We start from the raw sequence: 20,531 nt of genomic DNA, 5'->3' as shown, positions 1-20,531 counted from the left end.
CTTCATAACGAAATCATAAAAAAAAAAATTTAATTTAATTTCAAATTTATAGTTTTAACGTAATTTAAAATGATTTTGAGCAGATGTTTTCACGTGTAATTTTTTCGAGCTTAAATTCAATCATTCATCTGATTGTGGAGAGATTCACCTGCAATACAGAAGAACATTAATAAATGCTTCAAGGTGCAGACTATATCTACTTACCATAGATCTAAAATAGGTTTTAACATTGCTCCAACGCCTGTTGTGATGGTGATCCCATTGTCTATGTGTATACCGGTCATCGTCCGTGTAATCGCTGGACTGAGGCGCAGGCTGCACCTCCAGAAACTGAACCCAAAAGACATGTGGCAGCAGGAGCAGCTCCTTCAGCACCTTGGTCCAGGTGGTCACATTCTCGACCGTCAGGTCGAGATCACCGAACAGGGTTGGGGCCAATATAAGGGCCAGATTGTTGATAGACATCCTTACATTCGGACTGTCAGCCACACGCTTCCAGTGCAGCATGAGGTAGGCGAGAGTGTCGCGATGGGCCTGCTGCAGCATATGCATTACGTGATAGACCTGCTCCTCCACTTCCTCGGGATTACTGTGGCTCGTGGCCCTCTCAAAGTCGCGTCTGTGGTAGATGGGTATCAAGGGATGCACCAGACGGCGAAGGAACTCCTTGATGCAGCAGCACAGGGTGTTTGTGTCCTTGCTACCCAGATGCGGTGTCCACTTGCCACGCAGCAGCTTCTGCCGCAACTGCTTGCACTTCTCCCGCGTCGAGGACAGTCGATAGAGCCCCTCTTGCTGCAGCCCACGCTCCTCGATCTCCGTCACACAATGGACTATCAAAGCCGGCACCATGGGCGCCACCGTGGGTGCATAATCACTGAGGCTCCCACGCTTATTGCTCATCTGCGGCTGTGGGATGCAGTTGACTGTCAGCTGGCGAGAGCAGCCGATGTGGCAGCGCAGCGGACAGGCCCGACAACGCAGGCAAGCCGTTCCAAAGCCGATCCTATTGAGAGCACAGTGAGATGATGATCTCTCCAGTGACGCGATTTGTGACTCACCTTTTCTCGCAGTGAACACAGTTGCCCACGTGGAAGTAATTGGACTTCACCTTAAAATTGTGCTCACGCAGTAGACCGGAGTGGGACTGCGAGCAGGTGGTATAGCAGTCGTCCAGGCCATCTCTGGACAGTCCATCGCCGGTACTCGGATTCATGTCAATGCCATTGTCCAGCGTCTCAATGGATTGAGATCTGTACATGCGAAAATGTTCGGTTAGATCATGGTAGGAGCTAAACTCCCTCAACAATCCCACTCTGCTCTGCATGGCTTGACGTTCGGGCACCAAATGAAAAAGTCCAAGAAAACGTTCTGAATCCAGCTGTTTGTTGTTTTTCAGTTGTTGCCGTTTACCTCCGCTTTGAGTCAGCGGCTGAAAGGTTTTCGCTTCGTTATGCTTCTCAGAATCTATTGGCTCCGAATTGTTTATTTAGACGTTGCGCCGTCAGCCTACTGCAATACACTCCTATGTTTTGTATAAACAAACATTCGTTTGACACATGATCGCTATCTGAGTATGTTTACAGGAAATTTCAAATGTTTTATCCGTAATTGGAGCATTGCTTGCTGCTTAAAAGCTGATGTCTTTCATATTTTCCACAGAAATGCCACTGATAAAAATTTTCTGTATATTAAACCAATTGAAATACAGATTTCAAGTTCATTTAAAGTCTTTACAATAAATAGAGAACCAACTTTCCCCTCTTTGCTGGTTCAATGTCACGCTACAAACTTGCAAATCCACCGAAATAAAAGGGAAAACTCCTGTAAAAAACAATTTGCTAAAGTATCAATGAATTCTAAGCGCCCTGAAAATGGCTCAATGGCAACGCTAAATGGATGAAAAATTCATGGAAAAACGTTTTGCGGCCACCAGACAGGGAAAACAACCAGGAAAAATATTGTACGAAAAAAATGGACTGAACTTCATGGGAACCAAATTCGGAATTTGTACGGATAGATGTGTATGTATATCGTAACAGAAAGCAAATATGCTGAAGCTCAAAAACAAAACTAGAAATAGAAAAAACTGCAGGAGAGATAGGAATGGCTCAATCGAAGACTGCGAATGGGAAGGGGAGTCTGATCTTCATGTTAAGATAATGGTTCTACTGTTCCCCATCTATTCAGATCTTTGGGAGTCCGTGGGTGGAGGTATTGAGAGCTGAGAGAGTGCCTGCAAAACGAAATATAATTGTTCAGTTATTCGTATGTTTTTTTTTTTTTTTGACTGCCCTGCCAGAGTGAAATTAACGAACAGGGCGGGGAATTTGATTTTTATATTTTTTGTAGTCGTTTTTTAGGCGTCAGCTGCTGCAGCGACGCCGCTTCCGTGTCGGTGTGACTGCGTCACGGGGGGTGGGATCGGGGTACGGAGTGATGACTGGGGTGGAGTGTGGGAGGGGATGAGTGAGGAGTGGTCGCCACATTGAATTCGTAGTTATTAATGCGTATTGAAATGCACATGTGAGTGTGAGTGAGAGTGTTGCTCTCTATCTGTGAGTGAGAGTGTATATCTCTCTCTTTCTCTTTGTGTGGGGTATCCAGATATTCACTTGCATGTGTGTGTGTGTGTGTGTGTTGTGTGTGTGTGTACTATCTATGTGTTCGAGTGACTGTTTTGTTTGTATTCAAAGTCCACAAATGCCAGTCACGCATCGCAATAAGCCCATGCAGTCAGCCCTAGCCATAGCCCCTGTGTATAGGCCCCTCTCATTCCATCTTCCGACCAAAATGTACTTTTTTGTACTTTTTCTACCCATGACCGTTTGCATGTGTGTGTGTTTGTAAATACGTTAGTGTACAATCTGTGCGTGTATGTGTGTGACTGTCCATTGCGTTGCGTATTCAAAAAACAAAACAGCATAAAAAATTCTTGGACATGCAACAAAACATGTGCAAAAAAAAGAAGCAGAGCCGAGCGAAAAACGAATACTTAAAAAATGGCATCAAAGCACGTTGACAGTGTTGCCACGTGGTGATAATTAATTTTTCACACACGCCAGAGTTGACTTTTGAGCGATCAAAAAAGTTTTTGAACAGCACTACAGCTGCTACAAAATTATTAGATACCCGAACGTTGTGGTAACAAAAGTACATTTTTAAAGACTACACAAATGGTGCAAATATATGGAATACATTTCAAAACGTAATTTCTCAAAGAAAGAGTAAAATTACCATTGGAAAACAATATCTAAAGACAGATGATCCTCCATCTGTAATTAACCTAGCATAATTATCCCTATTTCATCATCAAATATCCATCTTAGTTGAATATCCTTTTTCTGTACAACCTTCTGCTACAATTGGCACATTGTTTAACCCAATTCTACAATTTATAGTAAATTATATTTTTCAATGGCAACTCTGCAATTTTTTGCAAGATTCTCTTGCCCCATCGAGAAGCGAGACACATGCAGCAGCAACAGAAACAGCAAAAAAAAGAGACCTAAAAAACAAAAATCTAAAAGCGAAAATACAACAGCAAATGCAACAAAAGCAGCAACACCACTCATCCCCCTAAAGGGGCCGAGGGAGGTCCTGGGGAAATGGCAGGCAAAAAAATGATTGTGTTTTGCGAATGGGGTGGGGGGGGTCAAAATGCACAGAGCATCCTTGCAGAGCGTGCAAGCGGGATGGCATGAGCTAAAGGAAAAAATTTATTTCCTGTGGCAAGAAAAAAAATGGGTGGTGTGGGAAAGAAGAAGGCGGAGAGAGAGGGACAAACTAAAGGGGCGGCTGCGAGAAAAAAATGCACAGCGAATGGAAATGGAAAAAATTCTGGAAAAAATGTGCAAAGTGAGAGAGACCGAGCGCAGGTGGAATGGGGTGGCTGAGAAGAAGTTGAGGCAAGGTTGCAATGCGAAAAAAAGAACTTAGAAATAGCAGGAGCAGGAGGAGCAGCAGCAGCAGCAGCAACGTCGACAACGTCAGACACAAGCGTCGACGTCAGCAGAAGAGTCAGAGTGGGCGGGAGAGTGTGGGTTGCATGGGTGAATGGATGAGTGGGTGGTTGAATGCTCGATGTGAGGTGGTTGCTGTTGGCAGTTAAGCCAACGCGGTGGCTTAGGTCAGGGCGGAGGCTGCCTGAGGTGTGTGCCGGTGTGTGCCAGTGTGTGCCGGGGCTGCTTCCTCCTTTCCATTCTTTTCCATTCTGTTTGGGTTATTTTTTTCCTGCATTTGCATTTGCTCTCAAGTTGTTTTGGGACATTCCTTTTTCCCCAGACTGATTGAGTGCTGGAAAGCGCAACCACAGAAATGAGGCACCGAGTCGCATCCACAGGCAGACAGCTCTGCCTACTTATTGGGGGCACATTTCTGATTAATTTGCCACCCAATGGCAACAAATGTTTTATCTCGAAAATAATTCTGTTAATTGTTGAGCAGCGCTTAAAAAAAATTAAACAAAAAATTGCCAAAAACCAAAACACATTTTGCAAAGTCAAAAAATATTCGCTCTCTTTCTCTCTCCATCTGGTTTCTCTTCTCTCTCTCAATAAAAAAAAGCAAACGCTCGCATCAAAGTCGAACAAAACAAAATGCAAAAAACGAGTGGGTGGAGTGGGAGGTGGGCAGACAGGATATTTGGGGCGGCAAAGGCTAACAGCGAAAAAATTTTCGCTTTGCATTGGTATGAGTGTACTGGCATGTCGGTGTCTCTCTCTATCTTTCTCTTTCTCTCTCCATCTCTCTCTCTCTCCCCCTCCCTTTCTCTTGCTGTGTGTGTGTGTGTGTGCGTGGGTTTGTCGCCGGCGCAAAAATTCCCCTTTTTATTTTTTTACACAATTTTTTTCCGCGTTTTTTAGAGCCCCCTTCAACCCCCATTCCCCTCTTTTTGGGTTTGGGTCAATGTTGGCGCTCTGCTGATGTTGCTGCTTTGGCAGGTGGCTGCGCTGCCGGCTTCGCAGCATTTGAATAGCGCCAGCATTGGCGCTGGCTTCGACGCCGGCGCCTGCCGCCGCCGCCTATGCAACCAAAACTTTTTTTTTGCCTCTGTGTGCGTGTGGCGTACTTTTTTCGGTTTTTTTTTTTGCTTTTCGCTTAGTTTGTTGTTGTTGCCGCTGCTGCTGCTGCTGCTGCGGCCGCCGCTTTTTTTTACCGCTTGATTGTGTTTGTGTGAGTGGGGTTTTTCCCCATGATGCTGCCTGATCCCCCTTCTGATGTAGCTGCTGCCTCTCTGGCTCTTGTTGTTGTCTGTGTCGGCCGGCGGCGGCCTTTAGTAAGAGAGGCCGCCACACCACCCACCCACACATTCACATACACATAAACACGTACACGTACACAGACTCTGCTGCCGCTGCTGCTGCGTTTTGAAATGCTGCGTTGGTGTTAGTGCGCGTTTTGTCTGTCTGCCTTCTGCGGCCTGTCGATGCTTTGGCCAGCAGCTCTCTGCCGCCTCGCTTTGCATCTCTCTATCTGTATCTGCGTGTGTGTGTGTGTGTGTGAGAGTTCTGGTGCTGGCGCCCCCCAAAAATATATTGTTTCAGATTTTTTCATCATCGCTTTAGTTGAGTTTTTACATTGGTGACGGATCGTGCTCTCGGCTCCGGCACGCGCTGCCTGCTCCAAAACCGCTCGGCCGCTCGCTAAAGCTCGTCCTAAAGACCCGTCCAAAGGCGCGCCAACAACATTTCCATTCAGTCTGCCGTTAGTTTTTTCTGTGTGCGCAACATGTTCCTTGAGACCGAGACACCGACAACACCGACACCGAGACCGTCAATGATAACAGTAACCACTACACAAACGTCTTCGGACTGCGGCCCGGCCTCGTACTCCTTTACCGCCTTCTCACGGCAGCGTTAAGAAAAAGTAGCAGCAAAAGAAAAAGTGGTGGCAGCAACAGCAGCAGCAAGGCGCAAAGAAAGAAAGCAACACAACAACAACAACAACAGCAGCGGCAGCAAGAGAAAGACGATTTTTTTCTTGACTTGGGTTTCGGTTTCCGTTTCCGGTGGAACGTGTGCGCGCTTTTAGACATTTTCCGGCTTCGCCTCCTGCTCTCTCACACCGGTCTCTCGCGCGCGCTCTTTCCATTCGATTTCCTTGCAGTGTGTGTTTATTTATTGTTTGGCCAAGAAAAAATATCAAACGCTATATGTGTGTGTGTCTGTGTGTAGCTTTCTCCTTGCCATCTCTGTACGTGTGTGTGTGTGTTAAGGATACGCGAGTTTTTCTAACGCAATGCGTCCTTGTCTTGGTCGTTGGCATCATCGTCGTCGTCGTCACGTGCAGACACTAAGAAGAAAGTCAAGCAGCCAGCAGCTGGCTTTGTTTTGCTTTCCACACTCCCTATGTGTGTGTGTGGTGTGTGTGTGTGAGGCAGCTGGCGGGCTTTTCATATAAATAATAAATGTACTTCGCCGGTCTCCCCCTCTGTGCCGCCCTGTGTGTCTGTGCGTCTGTGTTTGTACAGTATATCAGCTGTTTCTTGTGTTCAATATCAAGGTCAGGATAAATCTCAAACAGCCAGTGCCGCCACCTGTACGCGAAACAGCATAATTTCTTACACATAAATTTTAAAGAAATCTAAAATTGTACACTTTAAAGACGTTCAATCGAACTACCACTGAGGTCATACATTTTAGTAGGCTTTGGGTATTAAAAAATGCAAAATAATTTAACTTCCATTGTCCGGAACTTCTTTCGAGATTAATTTATACATTTATTTGAGTATTTTTAATACTTTTTACTTGACTTCTAGAAGCGTTTACAAGTAGTACATTTTTATATGAATTTTCATAAGCTTATTTTGAAAAAAAATCAATCATTTAACTTACATTTGTTTAGATTTAATTGAATTAATAGATGTACCTTTTATCACATTCTTTTTTCGGATTTATTTCATTGACATTGTCTTAACATTTGACTACTTTATAATTTCGTTTAATCTATTTCCTTAAGAATTCTGAAACCATTGTTATTGATATTTGATTTATCAAATAGGAAGTTCTCTTTTATTCCCTACAAGTTCTTTGATCTCCAAAGCTCGCTGACTTGTCACCCCGTTTCCCAACTTAAATTCTTTTCGAACATCAAACCCTTGTCCTTAGCCCAAACTCTTGTGAGTATAATCCCATAAGCTCGTTGACCAAATATTGTTCTAGTTGACTTGACTAACTCGAGACCCGAGTTATCTGCTCTCCTGGCGGATCCAATCAACTCGAAACTAATTGGGCAGCAGAAAACACCTGATTCCGGAGCTGGTCCAGCCTGATTTTCGGGCAACAGATTCGATATTTGATATGCTGAGAAGATCTTTTTCGGGCCCACACCGCAAGAGCAGAGCAGTAAGATTGGCATAAACGGCTGCTCCCAGGGAATGAGCCGTTAGTGAAACCCTTTTGACCAGCTGTTGGCTGTTGGCTGTTCGCTGTTCGGTGTTCACTGTTCCCTGTTCTGGCCATGAATTCGATGCTCTGGCCTCGTTCGAGCGATCAGTTTATCAAAGACTAGCGCGACGTGCACATCGTTTACGCGGGTAATCGGAGCAGAGACGGGCGTATGCTTCTAATAGGCTGCAAAACATAATTTTTAATTAAGAGACAACACGGAATATTAATTGCATATTTTAAGTGATGTGAAATTAATTAATGATTAGTGCAAACAGGCAGACAAAACAAACTCCAATCGCGAATGTGAAATTAAATATCATTAAAATGCATAAGAAACCAGCGATGTAAAAAAGGATACTGGACGCCAAAATACAAAAAAATAAAAATTATATCGCATAACATCAAGCCAATGCATTTTTCATCTACTGTGTGCAAAAAGTGGCAGAAAAAGTGTAAAAATGCGGAAATATTTTTAGTGATGCCGGTGCACATAAGTTGATACAAAAACCTAAAGAGTAGTGTGAAAAATGCATTAATCAGAATTAAACAAAAACCAGAAAAACGCAACAACAAAAACAATTATGAATAATAAAAGAGCGCGCAAATTTTTTACACATTTTTCAATTAATAACATCCCACGCAATGCGCGAGGAAAGAGATGGGAATGTGCACGGGGACGGGGACGAAGAACCCCAGTGAAAATATTGCCAAACCACTAAATGTTAATTAGTTAAAAGCCCCAAACTACGCATTAACACAGCCCTGATGACCCCAAAGAGCCCAAACTTCAACCCCAAAGGAACTCAAACCCGAAGCGAAACACCAAAACTCAAACCCCCAATGCAAATGCAAACACAGACAGAGAGCATCATAATTTCCCCAGTTTTATACAATTTTTCCGTTTTTATTTTTGTGATTTTTATGCAGTTTTTCCTTTTTTGTTTTCTGGTTTTAGGCCTGGGTTACATTATGTATATGCAATCCGCTTATATACTTTCCCACACACTGAATGTTTGCTCAGCCTGCTATATAAATTAAATGGCCGTGTCGTAAAAAAGTCAATATTTAGCTAACCAATAAACGAGGAAAGAAATCGCTGTCCAGCGATTGGGTCCAGACAAAGTGTGGGGATAGATTTATACAGGAAGTTCTTTGGATGGAAATTGAATGAAAAATTGATTACCTAATAGCCATAGATTAATGCTTTGAAACCCACTACGATCGAAACATATTACAATCACTATTTCGTTAGAAAGCACTTTTAAACTGTACTAATATAAAAAGGAACTCCATACAATAAGCTATTAATTAATTGCAGGAATTTAACGAAAAGAATATTCATTAAAATTCTGTTCACATTTCACAGACTCGTATTTCACACAGCACAGCAATTCCTCCTCCACTTATGTATTACCATGTCAATTAAATCTCAGAGAACCTCTCAACTCTTGCATTTCAATTCCATAAATAATTTGTTAATCATGCATTAACACTTGTTATAATTAAAGCAAAGCGCAGAAATTGTGTCCGCCCCCAATCTGCATGTCAAATGCCAAAACTGTTGACAAATCTAGTTGGTTTTTTCTCCACCATTTTTCGAAATATGCTAAATCTAACCCACAAATCACCGTTCAAGGTCAATGTTGTGCATGGACACAAAAAATCCGTCTACAAATTCAATCTAAACGCTACACAAAAAGCAAACAAAAACATGCAAATAAAAACAAATAAAATACTCCACAAATAAATGAATAATTTGTCGCGCTTAGAACTAGAGAATCTCAAATTGGAGCATTACAAAATGGAACAACAAAAACGGGCCAACCATTGAGGACTTTCACCTGGAAAAGTCCACAGGATGTCTGCGGCATGTCTGCGCGCCGCCAACGTTTATACAAATATATAGAAAAAATCTAATCGAAGCCAGCAGAAAAAGATGAAAAAACGCATAGAAAATAGAAAAGCTGAAGAGCGGAAAACGCGTGCTAAAAAGTCAAATACAAGTCAAATTCGTGTGGAAAAAATACTTCCGTCGCGCCAAAAGCGTTGCGGCAAAAAAAAATATGTGAACAGGCATAGCAATTGAAAATGCGAAATAAAAAGTGAACTCGGTGGAAAAAATAGCGGAATAGCGTTAGATTTAGGAAAACAAAAGCAAAGACAAAAAGTCCTTTCCGGCTTCGCGGTGCAGCCAGCCGAGACCAAAGCGTTTTTGTGGTCTCGTCTCACAGGTTTCCCAGCCCTCTTCTTTTTTCTTCTTTCTGTTATTTTTCCCTTTATTTAATATTGGCTTTGGCAGTTGTGGCAGAATGTCAACAGAGAGTTAAAAGATATTCAACATTTTCACGCTTCGCTTTCTTGTAAAGACTGTAGCTTTTAAATTGTTTGGGTTTTAGGGAAGATTAGCTATAAATACTGGTAGAAAAATATGAGATTTGAAAGAATATTAATGGATCTACATATATATATAGGAATTTAGATTATTTTTAAGGGCCATCAATATATTTTTCTTAGTACCTACTTAAGTACATAAAAGCTTTGAGCAGTGTAAATGAGTTTTAAATTAATCATGAAGACACAAATAGATAAAAATAAAACTAAAGCGACCATACAAAATATGTTATCGAAAACAGATCAAAGTTAGGTATTATTTCAGTCATAACAAGTTTTTAGGAATCTTTTTAAAATTATCAAACTTTTTTTGTGTCGAAATTCGTTTTTTTTCATTACTTTTTCAATACTTGAACTCAACAGAACTAAAAAAAAAACTGTGTGTTTTTCTACTTTAAATCAAAAAAGTTGTAAAAAATCTCAAAATAAAAGTAAAATATCGTCGATATCACGTATACGCCATGTAAGCCAACTGATTGTAGTGAATTAATTTTTCAGATATCATAAGTGCTTAGACAATTAATAAAAGAATACACCAGATTCAACAAAAAAAGTGATAAAATAAAAAGTGTAATGGAAGGACGTCTAATAGAATATCGACCCATTGGAGGGGGCCTCGATTACCATCACAATTCTCCCCTGATTGGGGAGATACCACCCGCTGGCGGAGATTACTCCCATGCAGTTCATAGATCCATAGATCATTTGCGAAACAGTTTAAACGAACGAGTGGCCTTGGGTCCACTTAGTGTCTTCTCGAATACGGCCGATTTAAGGAGCTCCGTTCTCAGCTATAGTCAACAGCCACACCAGCCACACCAGCCTCACCATCAACCGCCGCCGCAGCAACAGCAGCAGCAGCACCAGCAACAACACCAGCAGCAACAGCATCAGTACCACCTGAGTGGCGGTGGAGTGGAGCCACTGGTGCAACAGCCGAAGCCGAGCATAACCACTCTAGAGAGCAGTGGTGTGCCCTCCTCCGCGATAACGGGCTCCAACAGCCAGAAGCACGTGAACGATGCTGTCGTGAGCAGCAGCAGCGGCGGCGGCGGCAGCTCCACGGCAACCGGGAATACTCCCACGGGATCCACTCGTGGTCGCAAGTCACGCATCTATCCCAATCCCAATCAACACATCATCGTGACGAGCAATAGTGTGGACAATGGCGGCATCCGGATGCAGAATGCAACTATCAATGAGAGGAATGGCCAGAATACAGGTGGAGTGGCAGTGCCAGGAGTAGCACCTGTTATAGCCGGTGGCGGTGTTGTACCTACAGCGGCGGCTCCTGGTAATGGCATCTCCTCCTCCACCAGTTCGCCCCATCATATGACACAGTTGGATGTGAAGGATACGAAGGTGAAGGGAGGGAAATATAAACTTTTATTTGCAGATTTTCTAGAATTAAGAATCGAAACTCCTTCAAACAGCAACAATATTCCCTGCCCATCTTTGATTTCCCCATAACTTACCTTTATTCTGCTCTGCTCTATGCTCTTTCCAGATCTTTAGCTCCAAGGCGGATCTGCAGCTGCACACCCAGATTCATATGAGGGAGGCCAAGCCGTACAAGTGCACCCAGTGCTCAAAGGCCTTTGCCAACTCGTCGTATCTGTCGCAGCACACGCGAATCCATTTGGGCATCAAGCCGTACCGCTGCGAGATCTGTCAGCGAAAATTCACCCAATTGTCGCACCTGCAGCAGCACATACGGACCCACACGGGCGACAAGCCGTACAAGTGCCGCCATCCCGGCTGCCAGAAGGCCTTCTCCCAGCTCTCTAATCTGCAGTCGCACTCGCGCTGCCACCAGACGGACAAGCCGTTCAAGTGCAACTCCTGCTACAAATGCTTCTCGGATGAGCCCTCGCTGCTGGAGCACATACCCAAGCATAAGGAGTCCAAGCATCTGAAGACACACATTTGCCAGTACTGCGGCAAGTCGTACACGCAGGAGACCTACCTGACGAAGCACATGCAGAAGCATGCAGAGCGCACGGACAAGCGGCCACCGATTGCGCCGGGAAGTGCAGCAGCCATTGCTGCCGCTGCTGCAGCCGCCGCTTCGGGCAGTTCAGGAGGGGGACCCACGGGACCTCCAACAGCCAGCAATCCTGCCCAGCACCAACGCAACAATCTGGGACTGCCACCGGTTTCGATAGCCCCCAGCGAGAGTAGCTACTGGCCAAAGGTGAGCCCTGATTCGGCTGCCGCTGCCAATGCCATGGAAGTGATGCACCAGCAACAGCAGCAGCAACAGCAACAGCAACAACAGCAGCAGCAACAACAGCAGCAGCAGCAACAACAGCAACAGCAGCAGCAACATCAGACGCATCACCATCATCCGCAACACGGAGTTCCACCGCAGCAACATGTCCCGCCACAACAGCAGCAACAGCAACAGCCCCCGCATCATCACCATCCGCAGCAGCAGCAGCAGCCACCACCGCAGCACAGCATGGAGGGTCACTATGTCCAGCCGACGGCGCCAAACAGTGCCCAAAGCAATGGCCATGGACCAGAGTTGCAGCCACATCATCGCATGCCCGATCCGGTGAGGGAGGATATAGGTAAGACCAAACTCCCATTAATAGATAATTCTTGAAAGCATCCCATCATACGTCGCTCTCTTTTTCTGCAAAACAGTCTCCACACCCAGTGCTGTGGGTCCATATGATGCCGCATCCCTGACGAAAACCACCAGCAATTCGGCCTTTACGCCAATCAACTCAATGCCGCCGCACTTGAACTCGCTGAGCCACCATCCGATGGCCCAGCGACCCTATCTCTACGATGCCATCAGTTTCCCCAATAAGAATGTCAACCAGAACAATGCGAATGCCTTCCCCAACCAGCTGATCTCGCTGCATCAGATCCGCAACTATGCGCACCAGCCGGCGGGTCTGATGGCTGGGGAGCATCTGCTGGGCGTGAGTGTCGGTCCGGGGAAGGAGAAAGGGTAGCTAGGGTCCTACTTTTAAGTTTGGTAATTATCCACATTACTACTCAAATTAATTGTATCATTTGACGAGGCGTGCATTCCTGTACAGTATTGATTTGTAGTTAGTCTTAGCGCCTAAGCGACACTTAGATCTTATATTTGGTTTAAGTTTTTTGTAAATGGCCAACGATACGTATTCTTATTTGAATAACACCGTCCATACCTAAGTTTATACGATAACTCCTGACTCTAAACATACGGATTCTGAATCTTCTAAACCATCCAAAAGCTTAGTTCTCTTTTCCACAGACCTCGTCGATTGCAGACCATGTAAATATAGAATTGAATGGAAAATGTATTTATATTTGAATGCACAAACGGATCTCGCAGTCTTGAATCAAATAGCAACTGCAAACTAAAACCGATATATATGTACATATATATGAACCTAAAGGATACTTATTCCAAAACGTAATTTACATTCATACATATACTATATATATTTGTTTAGGTGTATTTCCGTATTGAATACAGAAAGATTTCTGAAAGAAACTTTTCCGACATAAGTATATAAGAGCACACACAAATTTCACGAAAATCAAATGTGTTTACAACTATAGATGGAACTATGCGATAGATACAAGAAAACTATTTTGAAAGAACTAATACATTTTCTAATTATATGTTGGCAATTGCAAAAAAGAAAATAGAGATGTTGTAATACTTTTTGGAAAGACTGAAGTGATCAAAATTAAAGAAAAAACCAAACAAACCACAAACCAGACGTACATTGTAGATGCGAGAGAAAAAACGTTTTTACAGCAGTTACTAAGCAAACTGAATGTGTCCTATAAAAAAATTCATACTAAATGGCAGACAAAAAACTAAAAAACTAAATCTAAAATACGAGTATAGCAACATCAAATGTAATGTATTATTTAATAAAGTAATTGTAATTGTAATTTAAATTTAAATTTATCAAGAAATAACCTACTAATAGATAGTGTTTAACTCCAGAATGCAATCTCAATGTAATGAATGGATCCAGGCAGCAAAGTGAATAGCGAATCGAAATCGGAACACATTTAAATAGAAACATTAAACAATTGCCTATAAATACATACAATATACGAGTATAATTGTCAATAGTAGGTGTGTGTTTCCTTCAGTTGTACATGTACATTGATTTCTGAGTAACCACGAAAACGCAACCCATAATAAAGTGAATTAAATGTTTCCCCTCTCTTGGCACTCGGCTATATAATTTCGTATGGGTTCAATGAAGTCACTTATGTTATACTTGTCCGTTTTGCTGGCCAAAATTTGAGTAAGTTCGTATCGATTGGACTCATCGACGCTGACGATCGCCTCACCCATCATCGTCCCATTAGTCTCCACCAATTTGCTGGGCGTTTCACTGGACAGGCAAATGGGACGCACTCGCACACTAAATTCCAGCGGTTGCAACAACTGCACCAAGGCCAAGGAATAATTAGTTTCCCTGAAAGATGAGAATGTTAGAAATCGCTAAGGTATGGATATTTCTCTCCTACGTGACGTTGTGTATAAAGGATACGTTGTGGAGCTTGTAGCCATGTTCGTCGTTTGTCCAGAAGGTGCTCGTATAGGCCTGGCCCTCGGCCACCGTATAGAGCACTGGCTCTGTGGCTAAAGCAAACTTGATCGTTTTATGTTGGAAGCATTCCGCCGATGTAATCAGTACATAGTGTGACAGAATGGTGGCCAGGCATCGAAACTCAAACAGAGGCTCAAGGCCGCGCTGAAAAATGCTAACCATCCATGGGGGGGCCTGCTCCTTGGCCTTGTCCTTCAATTTCCACACACCACAGATGGGTTCGCATTTGGGCAACTCCTCCTCCACGACCCAACTGCCATTTCCATGACACACTTGTACACCGGATTTTTCATTCGCCTCATAGCCAGAGCTGCAGGAAACTACCATTCGGGTCCCCATCGGCAGCACGGCCTGATCACAGTCAATCAGGCGTCCTTGGCGAGTGCACTGCCCCTCGTGCAGGATATTGCCGGTTTGCTCGCAGTGGGGCACGCATTTGGCCAGCTCGTGTTGCCACTTTTCGCCAATGCAAATGTTCTTCTGCTCCCCGATCAGGACATGGCCGTAGGAACAACTGAGAGTCACTACGGTCTGGTCGCGAACCGTCGAATTGGTCTGATAGGTGGTGCTGCCCAGGTAATTCTTCGCAATCAGGGATCCCGATTGATCCTCTAGCCTGCAGTGCCTCACCTCCCACGTAAGTGTCAGACCCTGCTGCGTATCTCCTGCTACTTCTGGCCCTCCTGTTGCTTCTGGCCCTACTGGAGGCTCTTTCCCCATTATTTTGACACATATTCCTGGCAGCTCATCAGAGGCATCAAAGCAATCTGGTATGTGGTTGCACAAGGCAGCAGCACTGATGCAGCCGCCATAGAGGCATCTGAATGATGGATGCGGACAGTCGATTTTTGAACACAGAGTGCTATTCTCATCAAGACCATCCTGGCAATCGATTTGGCCATCACACACCTGACTCCAGTTTACGCACTTCTCCTGGCAACTGAGTTGGCCCCTGAAGTTAATTGGATTCAGACATTATACATCCCGAAATTATCCCTCCTACCGACTCACTCGCAGTCTTCTCTCCTATCTATCTCATCGTAAAGTGCATTCAAGTATTCATCGTTCTGGCATTCCAATGGATTTTCATCACTGGAATCCCAGCAATCAGTGATTTGATCACATTTTCTCGCTATATCCAAACAGCCGCCGTAGGTACAGCGAAATAATTTTTCATCATCGCAGGTGTTATTAAAACACAACTCGAACATTTCGTCGCTTTTATCCACGCAGTCAATAATTCCATTGCATATCTGAATCTCCTGAATGGGCTCATTGGTTTTGGTGAGGCATTGAAATGCGAATCCTTGAGAAATCATTATAGAACAAATGGACGTTAAATAATTGCAATCATTGAAAATTCTCTATCAGCAACTCTATTTAAAGAACAGCAGCACATATGTAAATATATGTGTATTCCAGCTGTCATTAACCGCATAATGATAACCTTTGGTATTCAAGAACACAATTCAAGATATTCGCAAGCACTCTTCCATATTCCACCCTACCTATGAGACATAAAAATGACAAAACGGTAATCACTTTCATAGCAGATATCGTAGCTTTATCTAAAATATATAGAATATATTGAAAATGAACCACAGAGCAGCAGTATAATTGGTCCGATCACGACGAGAGCTAAAAACGAACTGATAAGATGAGATGAATACGCGACTTGGGATGGAATCTGTATGCTATCAGTAGAGAATTACAATATATATAGAAAATTGCTTCCTTATTGCAAGACGCTTCTCAATTGTATTTTGTATATGTTTTTTATTTACTGAAATTAACCATTTGATGTTTGTTTGCTTACAATTACTATTTCATTATAATATAGAATTATACACATCTCATATATACGAGTAAGTTGGGGGTTCCATGACATACATATGAATCGATTACTGCCACCATTAATTATTATTGTTTTCCCTTTTAGACGAATTGAAGTTTTGAGTGGACACAAATTTAAGTTATGTATATTTTCTATGGTTGTATATCTTTATGCGGTATGTAAGTATGTAGATACATCTATAATTGGGAGTTCATGCTCGAGCATTCATCTTACAAAATATACGTAAAAGCGCAGGCTGATGTCTGTATAGATCTATCATAGTATAAGTTGTTCATAATTTGCATTCAGTACGCTGGATAATGTGTGTGGTGTGTCGCATTTTCTTCAAGCTATGCTTTGTCTTTGTGTGGGATGGGATCTTTATAAGTAATGCCAAGAGATACACATTCGAGTGATTATTGCGTTCGGTTTTTGAGCTATTCGTGGGTTTTATGTATACTCTAGAATACATATGCTATAAGTATTTTTGCTTTCTACATGTCCTATGTTTTTCTTAAATTATTGTATCGTATTGTGTTTTTATTTGGTGAATTTCCGTCGCTTTTTTTTGTTTTTTCGTTTGTGGGTGTGTGGATTTTTGTATCTTTTTGGTGCTAAGCATTCAGCTGCGTGTCCGTCTCTAGATTCAATTAGGTTTCATCATCTATTTTAATCTTTAATGTTTTCATTTTTTAAGAATACGTACGTATAAAGTGTTAAGCAGTAAGCAATTTTTTTTTGGATCGATCTACCATCTGGAGACACTTTGAGAGCTTTCTGTCGGTGCTGTTTCGGATCATTATTTCTTTACAATTGAACAGAAAGCCGCAAAAAAACAAATAGTGAGAAAAAAACAGTGTACTCAAAGAATTATGCTTAAGAGTTAGGGGTATTATATCATAAATATATTATACATGTTAATATGCCTGGGGATTAATATTTTGTATCATGAAAATCCAATTCATTTTCTCGATGCAAACGGCTTCATGGTGGGCACATTTAATGGTTATTCTTCAATCGATTGATATGGAAAACAATAGCAAACAATCCAGATTTTTAAAGCGGAGAATTCAGGTTCTATACAGCAACATAATCGGTGTCCATTACACATACATATAAACGTAGGTTGACCTGTTTCCTTTATATATATTACGATTAAGATGTCGTGGAATTATCTTACACTTACATGCATTTTTATGTCCTAAACATTTTCTAATACATTTAATTTACTTAGGGGCTTTGGGTTTTGGTAAATATTATAATTATAATTCTGCTCCACATCTCTTTTTGGGTGTATGCCTCGCATACAAACTTAAGCGATTTTAAGGGAACAAAATTTTTAACAAATTATAAAAATAAAAAATATATAAAATTATATGCTATATAGAAAACGAATCATAAATGAATAGCAAGCGAGCTCATACTCATGAATCGTATGACTCTCGGGTCCGTTTTCCTGCTTGGCTTCTCTTCTCCAAAAATGGCGCCAGCGCCGGGGCTGCACTCGTTCCAGGCGGTGGTTGTAGTTGCACGCATCTCAATTACTCGTTTAATTTGTGCCACTCGGCAATCTGGCGGCGTGGGGAGTTGCACACCTCGTTCCAGTGATTCAGGGCGGTGCTGCTGGATGTCGGTCCGCCCAACTCCAGGCGACCAATGACCTAAGCCCCAACAAGAACCCAAGCAATTAGTTTGGCATTAGTCAGAGAACGAGTCCGAACTTAACCCTGAACTTACCTCATTCTTGGTCACGCGATCCCAGTCGAGTAACATCAGCTCCAGGGAGACGCCCTCCAGACTGGCGCCAGTGCCCTGGAATGTCAACAAAAATACATTTACATGTTTAGAGTAATATAAAAATTCCCCTCTCCCTATTTGTACGAGTGTTTCCTGACTCACCTCAGCAGCGGGAATATCAAATGCGAAACTCTCGTTGAATACTGGGCTCAGAGTGCGCTTCTTTACGTGCGTCTTCTTCTTGGCAATGCGCTGACCATTGTACAACAGATAGATCTTCACGTAGGGATCGGCCAGACCTGTGACATCCATACGGGGCAAATTCCGGGCCTTGAGCAACACCACAGTCAGGCGTCCGGCAGCCGGCTGCCAGCAGAGAGAGATTAAAAGCTCGCCTCGTCCCTGGGCACGTATCTTTAGGCTGCGCGGCTGGATCTCCTTGCTGATGGAGAGGGCCTCCTTGGAAATGTCACCGATCTCAATGGAGGACAATGGGCAGACCACTTCGCCAATCACATCGTCCCGCGAATACCGATCAAAGCTGAGTATGACAAAGTGCAGCGACATGTTCTGCAGATCGTTGATGTTCAGGCCGTAGAATGTAAAGTCCTCGTCGTACACTGGATTCCGGGTATTCCGCACCACGCGGGTCTTCACTTTGTGCTGCTTGTCGGGCAACAGTTGTAGCTTCACATAGGGATCGGTGGCCGCCTGTGTGCGTCCGTTCATGCCAGTGGGTATGTCGCCGGTGCCGCCCGATCCGCCTTTGCAGGGCAATCCGCGGCAGCGAATGATCGAAACCATCAAGGCATTCCTCTCGGCCAGATAGCGTAACTTGAAGTAGATTGTTCCCAGTTTTCCATACTGATCGGCTATCACGAGCTCCTTGCCGTTGGTCAGTGCATGGTCGTCCAAGGTGATTGTCACATTTCCATTGGCAATCGTCTCCACCGGCGAATGGTGATGATTGTGCAGCGACTGCTTCATCCCGTTTCCATCCACAACCGTCAGCTTGTTTCCCATCTGATGCTGCTGAGCCTGCTGCTGTTGTTGTTGTTGTTCCTGCTGCATGGGTACCTCATCCTCTTCGGTGTATTTCATATTCGGTGGTGCGGTCGGTGAGGTCGACTGGTCCTGCATGGGCGACAGCAGACCCATCTGCTTGCCGTTCGTTGGCGATGGAGACTTCTTCAGATAATGCGGCGGCTGGCCGCTGGGCGATCGAACTGCGGTCGGCCGTCGGGTCGGTTGGAATGGGAATGAGGCATCATGATGGTTCTGCTTCTTGTTCCGAATGCGCATCTGTTTGGCACAGATGCAGGCCACCGACGACAGGACTGCAGCTGCCGTCAGTCCCAATATGGCGGGCAAAACTAAAAGGAAACAGAGCACAAGATGTTAGGGAATAAATTGAAAAAGTTCAACACCACTGTATAAAAACTCCTACATGTCTAAGTACTAACAGAAAATCCCACCTATTTGTATGGCCTTCCACAAAAAAAAGGTTACATCAACCAGGTCCCTCCTATCTCTTCCTTATTTTATTATTCATTAAGGAGAATTGAAAAAGTTTCAAAAAAAAAACTTCTCGCAACTCTCAAAGAAACTTCCTAATGAGTAGATTTGGAAAGGGACCTCACAAATAAAGATGCAATATGTTACTTACTTGTGTCCATCATGCTGACATCTGGTATATATTCTTCAGCCATTTTTAATGGATTCGGATTCGGCTTCAGCCTCTCTTAGATTTTTCTTCCCTCTGGAAGTTGCTGCGTAGCTGTGTGGAATAACAATTAGTCACATTTTGTACGAGGAAAGTTGGTAAGAAAACTTTTTTTTGGTGTGACTGGCTTTAAGTGTTTTTTTTTGTGGCACGTGAAAAATTTTCGTACATCGATTTTGCGCACAAATGTATGCTCTTTTCATCGGCAGTAGGTAGGTAGCAGCTGCCAGGTTATGCTTGATGATGGTTGGGTTTTGTTGTTATTTGCATTACTTGAGGTTGCCAAAGAGAGAGAGAGATAGATAGATAGAGAGGGAGATGATACTCTTCCTGCCATACACACGCACGCTAAGTACATATATGGGTGCTCTCGACTGGGTGCCTGGGTGCTTGGGTGCACGCATGAATCATCACAGCCCCCGCATATTCACTGGGGTTCACTTTTTTTCTTTTTTTCTTAATCTTTTCATATCTTTCGAGTTTAAATTAAAATATGTTCTTTTTGAAATCCTCATAAAAAGTCGAATTCCATTCGTATTAATATTAATATCATGAAGCACACCAGGAGTTTTCTTATCTATTTGTTTTTTTTTTTCAAAGCATACATGACTCTACTTTTCTTTGGTTTCATATCACTTTTTGGAAGTTCTCAACTCTCAAACACAAAGTAAATTCTTAACTAGTATTATTACATATTACTATCTTACTTTTTTATCAAAACCTTTACAAATATTTTTCCACTTTCAATGCCCAGGCTTGGCGAAAACAACAATACTAGAACGTAGTTCCACTCAGAGGTACTTTATTTTACCTCTGTTCGGTCCGCTTGGAAATCGTTAAACCAGCGCAGGCGCTCTCCGCGGAAAGAGTGCCTT

At 43.1% G+C, this 20,531-nt stretch overlaps 4 protein-coding genes across 5 annotated transcripts in view; 1 reads left to right on the top strand and 3 right to left on the bottom strand.

Moving 5' to 3' along the window:
* Positions 1–13,187, top strand: part of LOC6594201 (zinc finger protein rotund) — a 34,825-nt gene extending 21,638 nt beyond the window's left edge. The window contains exons 1-4 of one of the 2 annotated variants that reach the window (XM_026994936.1): positions 9,559–9,622; positions 10,281–11,144; positions 11,290–12,355; positions 12,432–13,187. In XM_026994936.1, the coding sequence (XP_026850737.1) occupies positions 10,356–11,144; positions 11,290–12,355; positions 12,432–12,748 (2,172 nt within the window). In that variant the 5' untranslated portion in view covers positions 9,559–9,622; positions 10,281–10,355 and the 3' untranslated portion in view covers positions 12,749–13,187. Of the gene's footprint in view, positions 1–9,558; positions 9,623–10,280; positions 11,145–11,289; positions 12,356–12,431 lie in introns of those variants that run through there. The other variant, XM_026994935.1, reaches the window with a different exon arrangement.
* On the bottom strand, positions 66–9,262 carry LOC6594200 (GTPase-activating protein RacGAP84C). The gene is made up of 4 exons (XM_026995398.1): positions 9,217–9,262; positions 1,062–1,467; positions 205–1,006; positions 66–148 (listed from the first exon to the last, which is right to left on the bottom strand). Exons 1-4 carry the CDS (start codon positions 9,260–9,262, stop codon positions 125–127), a joined length of 1,278 nt encoding a protein of 425 aa, XP_026851199.1. The 3' UTR covers positions 66–124.
* Positions 13,188–13,832: 645 nt separating the features above from the next.
* LOC6594198 (modular serine protease) lies at positions 13,833–15,922 on the bottom strand. Its single transcript, XM_002019470.2, has 4 exons — positions 15,871–15,922; positions 15,374–15,668; positions 14,280–15,314; positions 13,833–14,227 (listed from the first exon to the last, which is right to left on the bottom strand). The coding sequence occupies exons 1-4, from the start codon at positions 15,908–15,910 to the stop codon at positions 13,954–13,956; spliced, it is 1,644 nt and encodes a 547-aa protein (XP_002019506.2). The 5' UTR covers positions 15,911–15,922; the 3' UTR covers positions 13,833–13,953.
* A 196-nt stretch (positions 15,923–16,118) lies between these two features.
* LOC6594197 (synaptotagmin-4) lies at positions 16,119–20,468 on the bottom strand. Its single transcript, XM_002019469.2, has 5 exons — positions 20,364–20,468; positions 19,600–19,710; positions 18,096–19,306; positions 17,934–18,008; positions 16,119–17,857 (listed from the first exon to the last, which is right to left on the bottom strand). The coding sequence occupies exons 2-5, from the start codon at positions 19,640–19,642 to the stop codon at positions 17,738–17,740; spliced, it is 1,449 nt and encodes a 482-aa protein (XP_002019505.1). The 5' UTR covers positions 19,643–19,710; positions 20,364–20,468; the 3' UTR covers positions 16,119–17,737.
* Between the last annotated feature and the right edge of the window lie 63 nt (positions 20,469–20,531).

This window comes from Drosophila persimilis, unplaced genomic scaffold, assembly GCF_003286085.1.
Source record: "Drosophila persimilis strain 14011-0111.01,24,50 unplaced genomic scaffold, DperRS2 tig00000000-arrow-pilon, whole genome shotgun sequence".
Lineage (NCBI taxonomy): Eukaryota > Metazoa > Arthropoda > Insecta > Diptera > Drosophilidae > Drosophila > Drosophila persimilis.
This window is presented reverse-complemented; position numbering and strand designations above follow the sequence as displayed.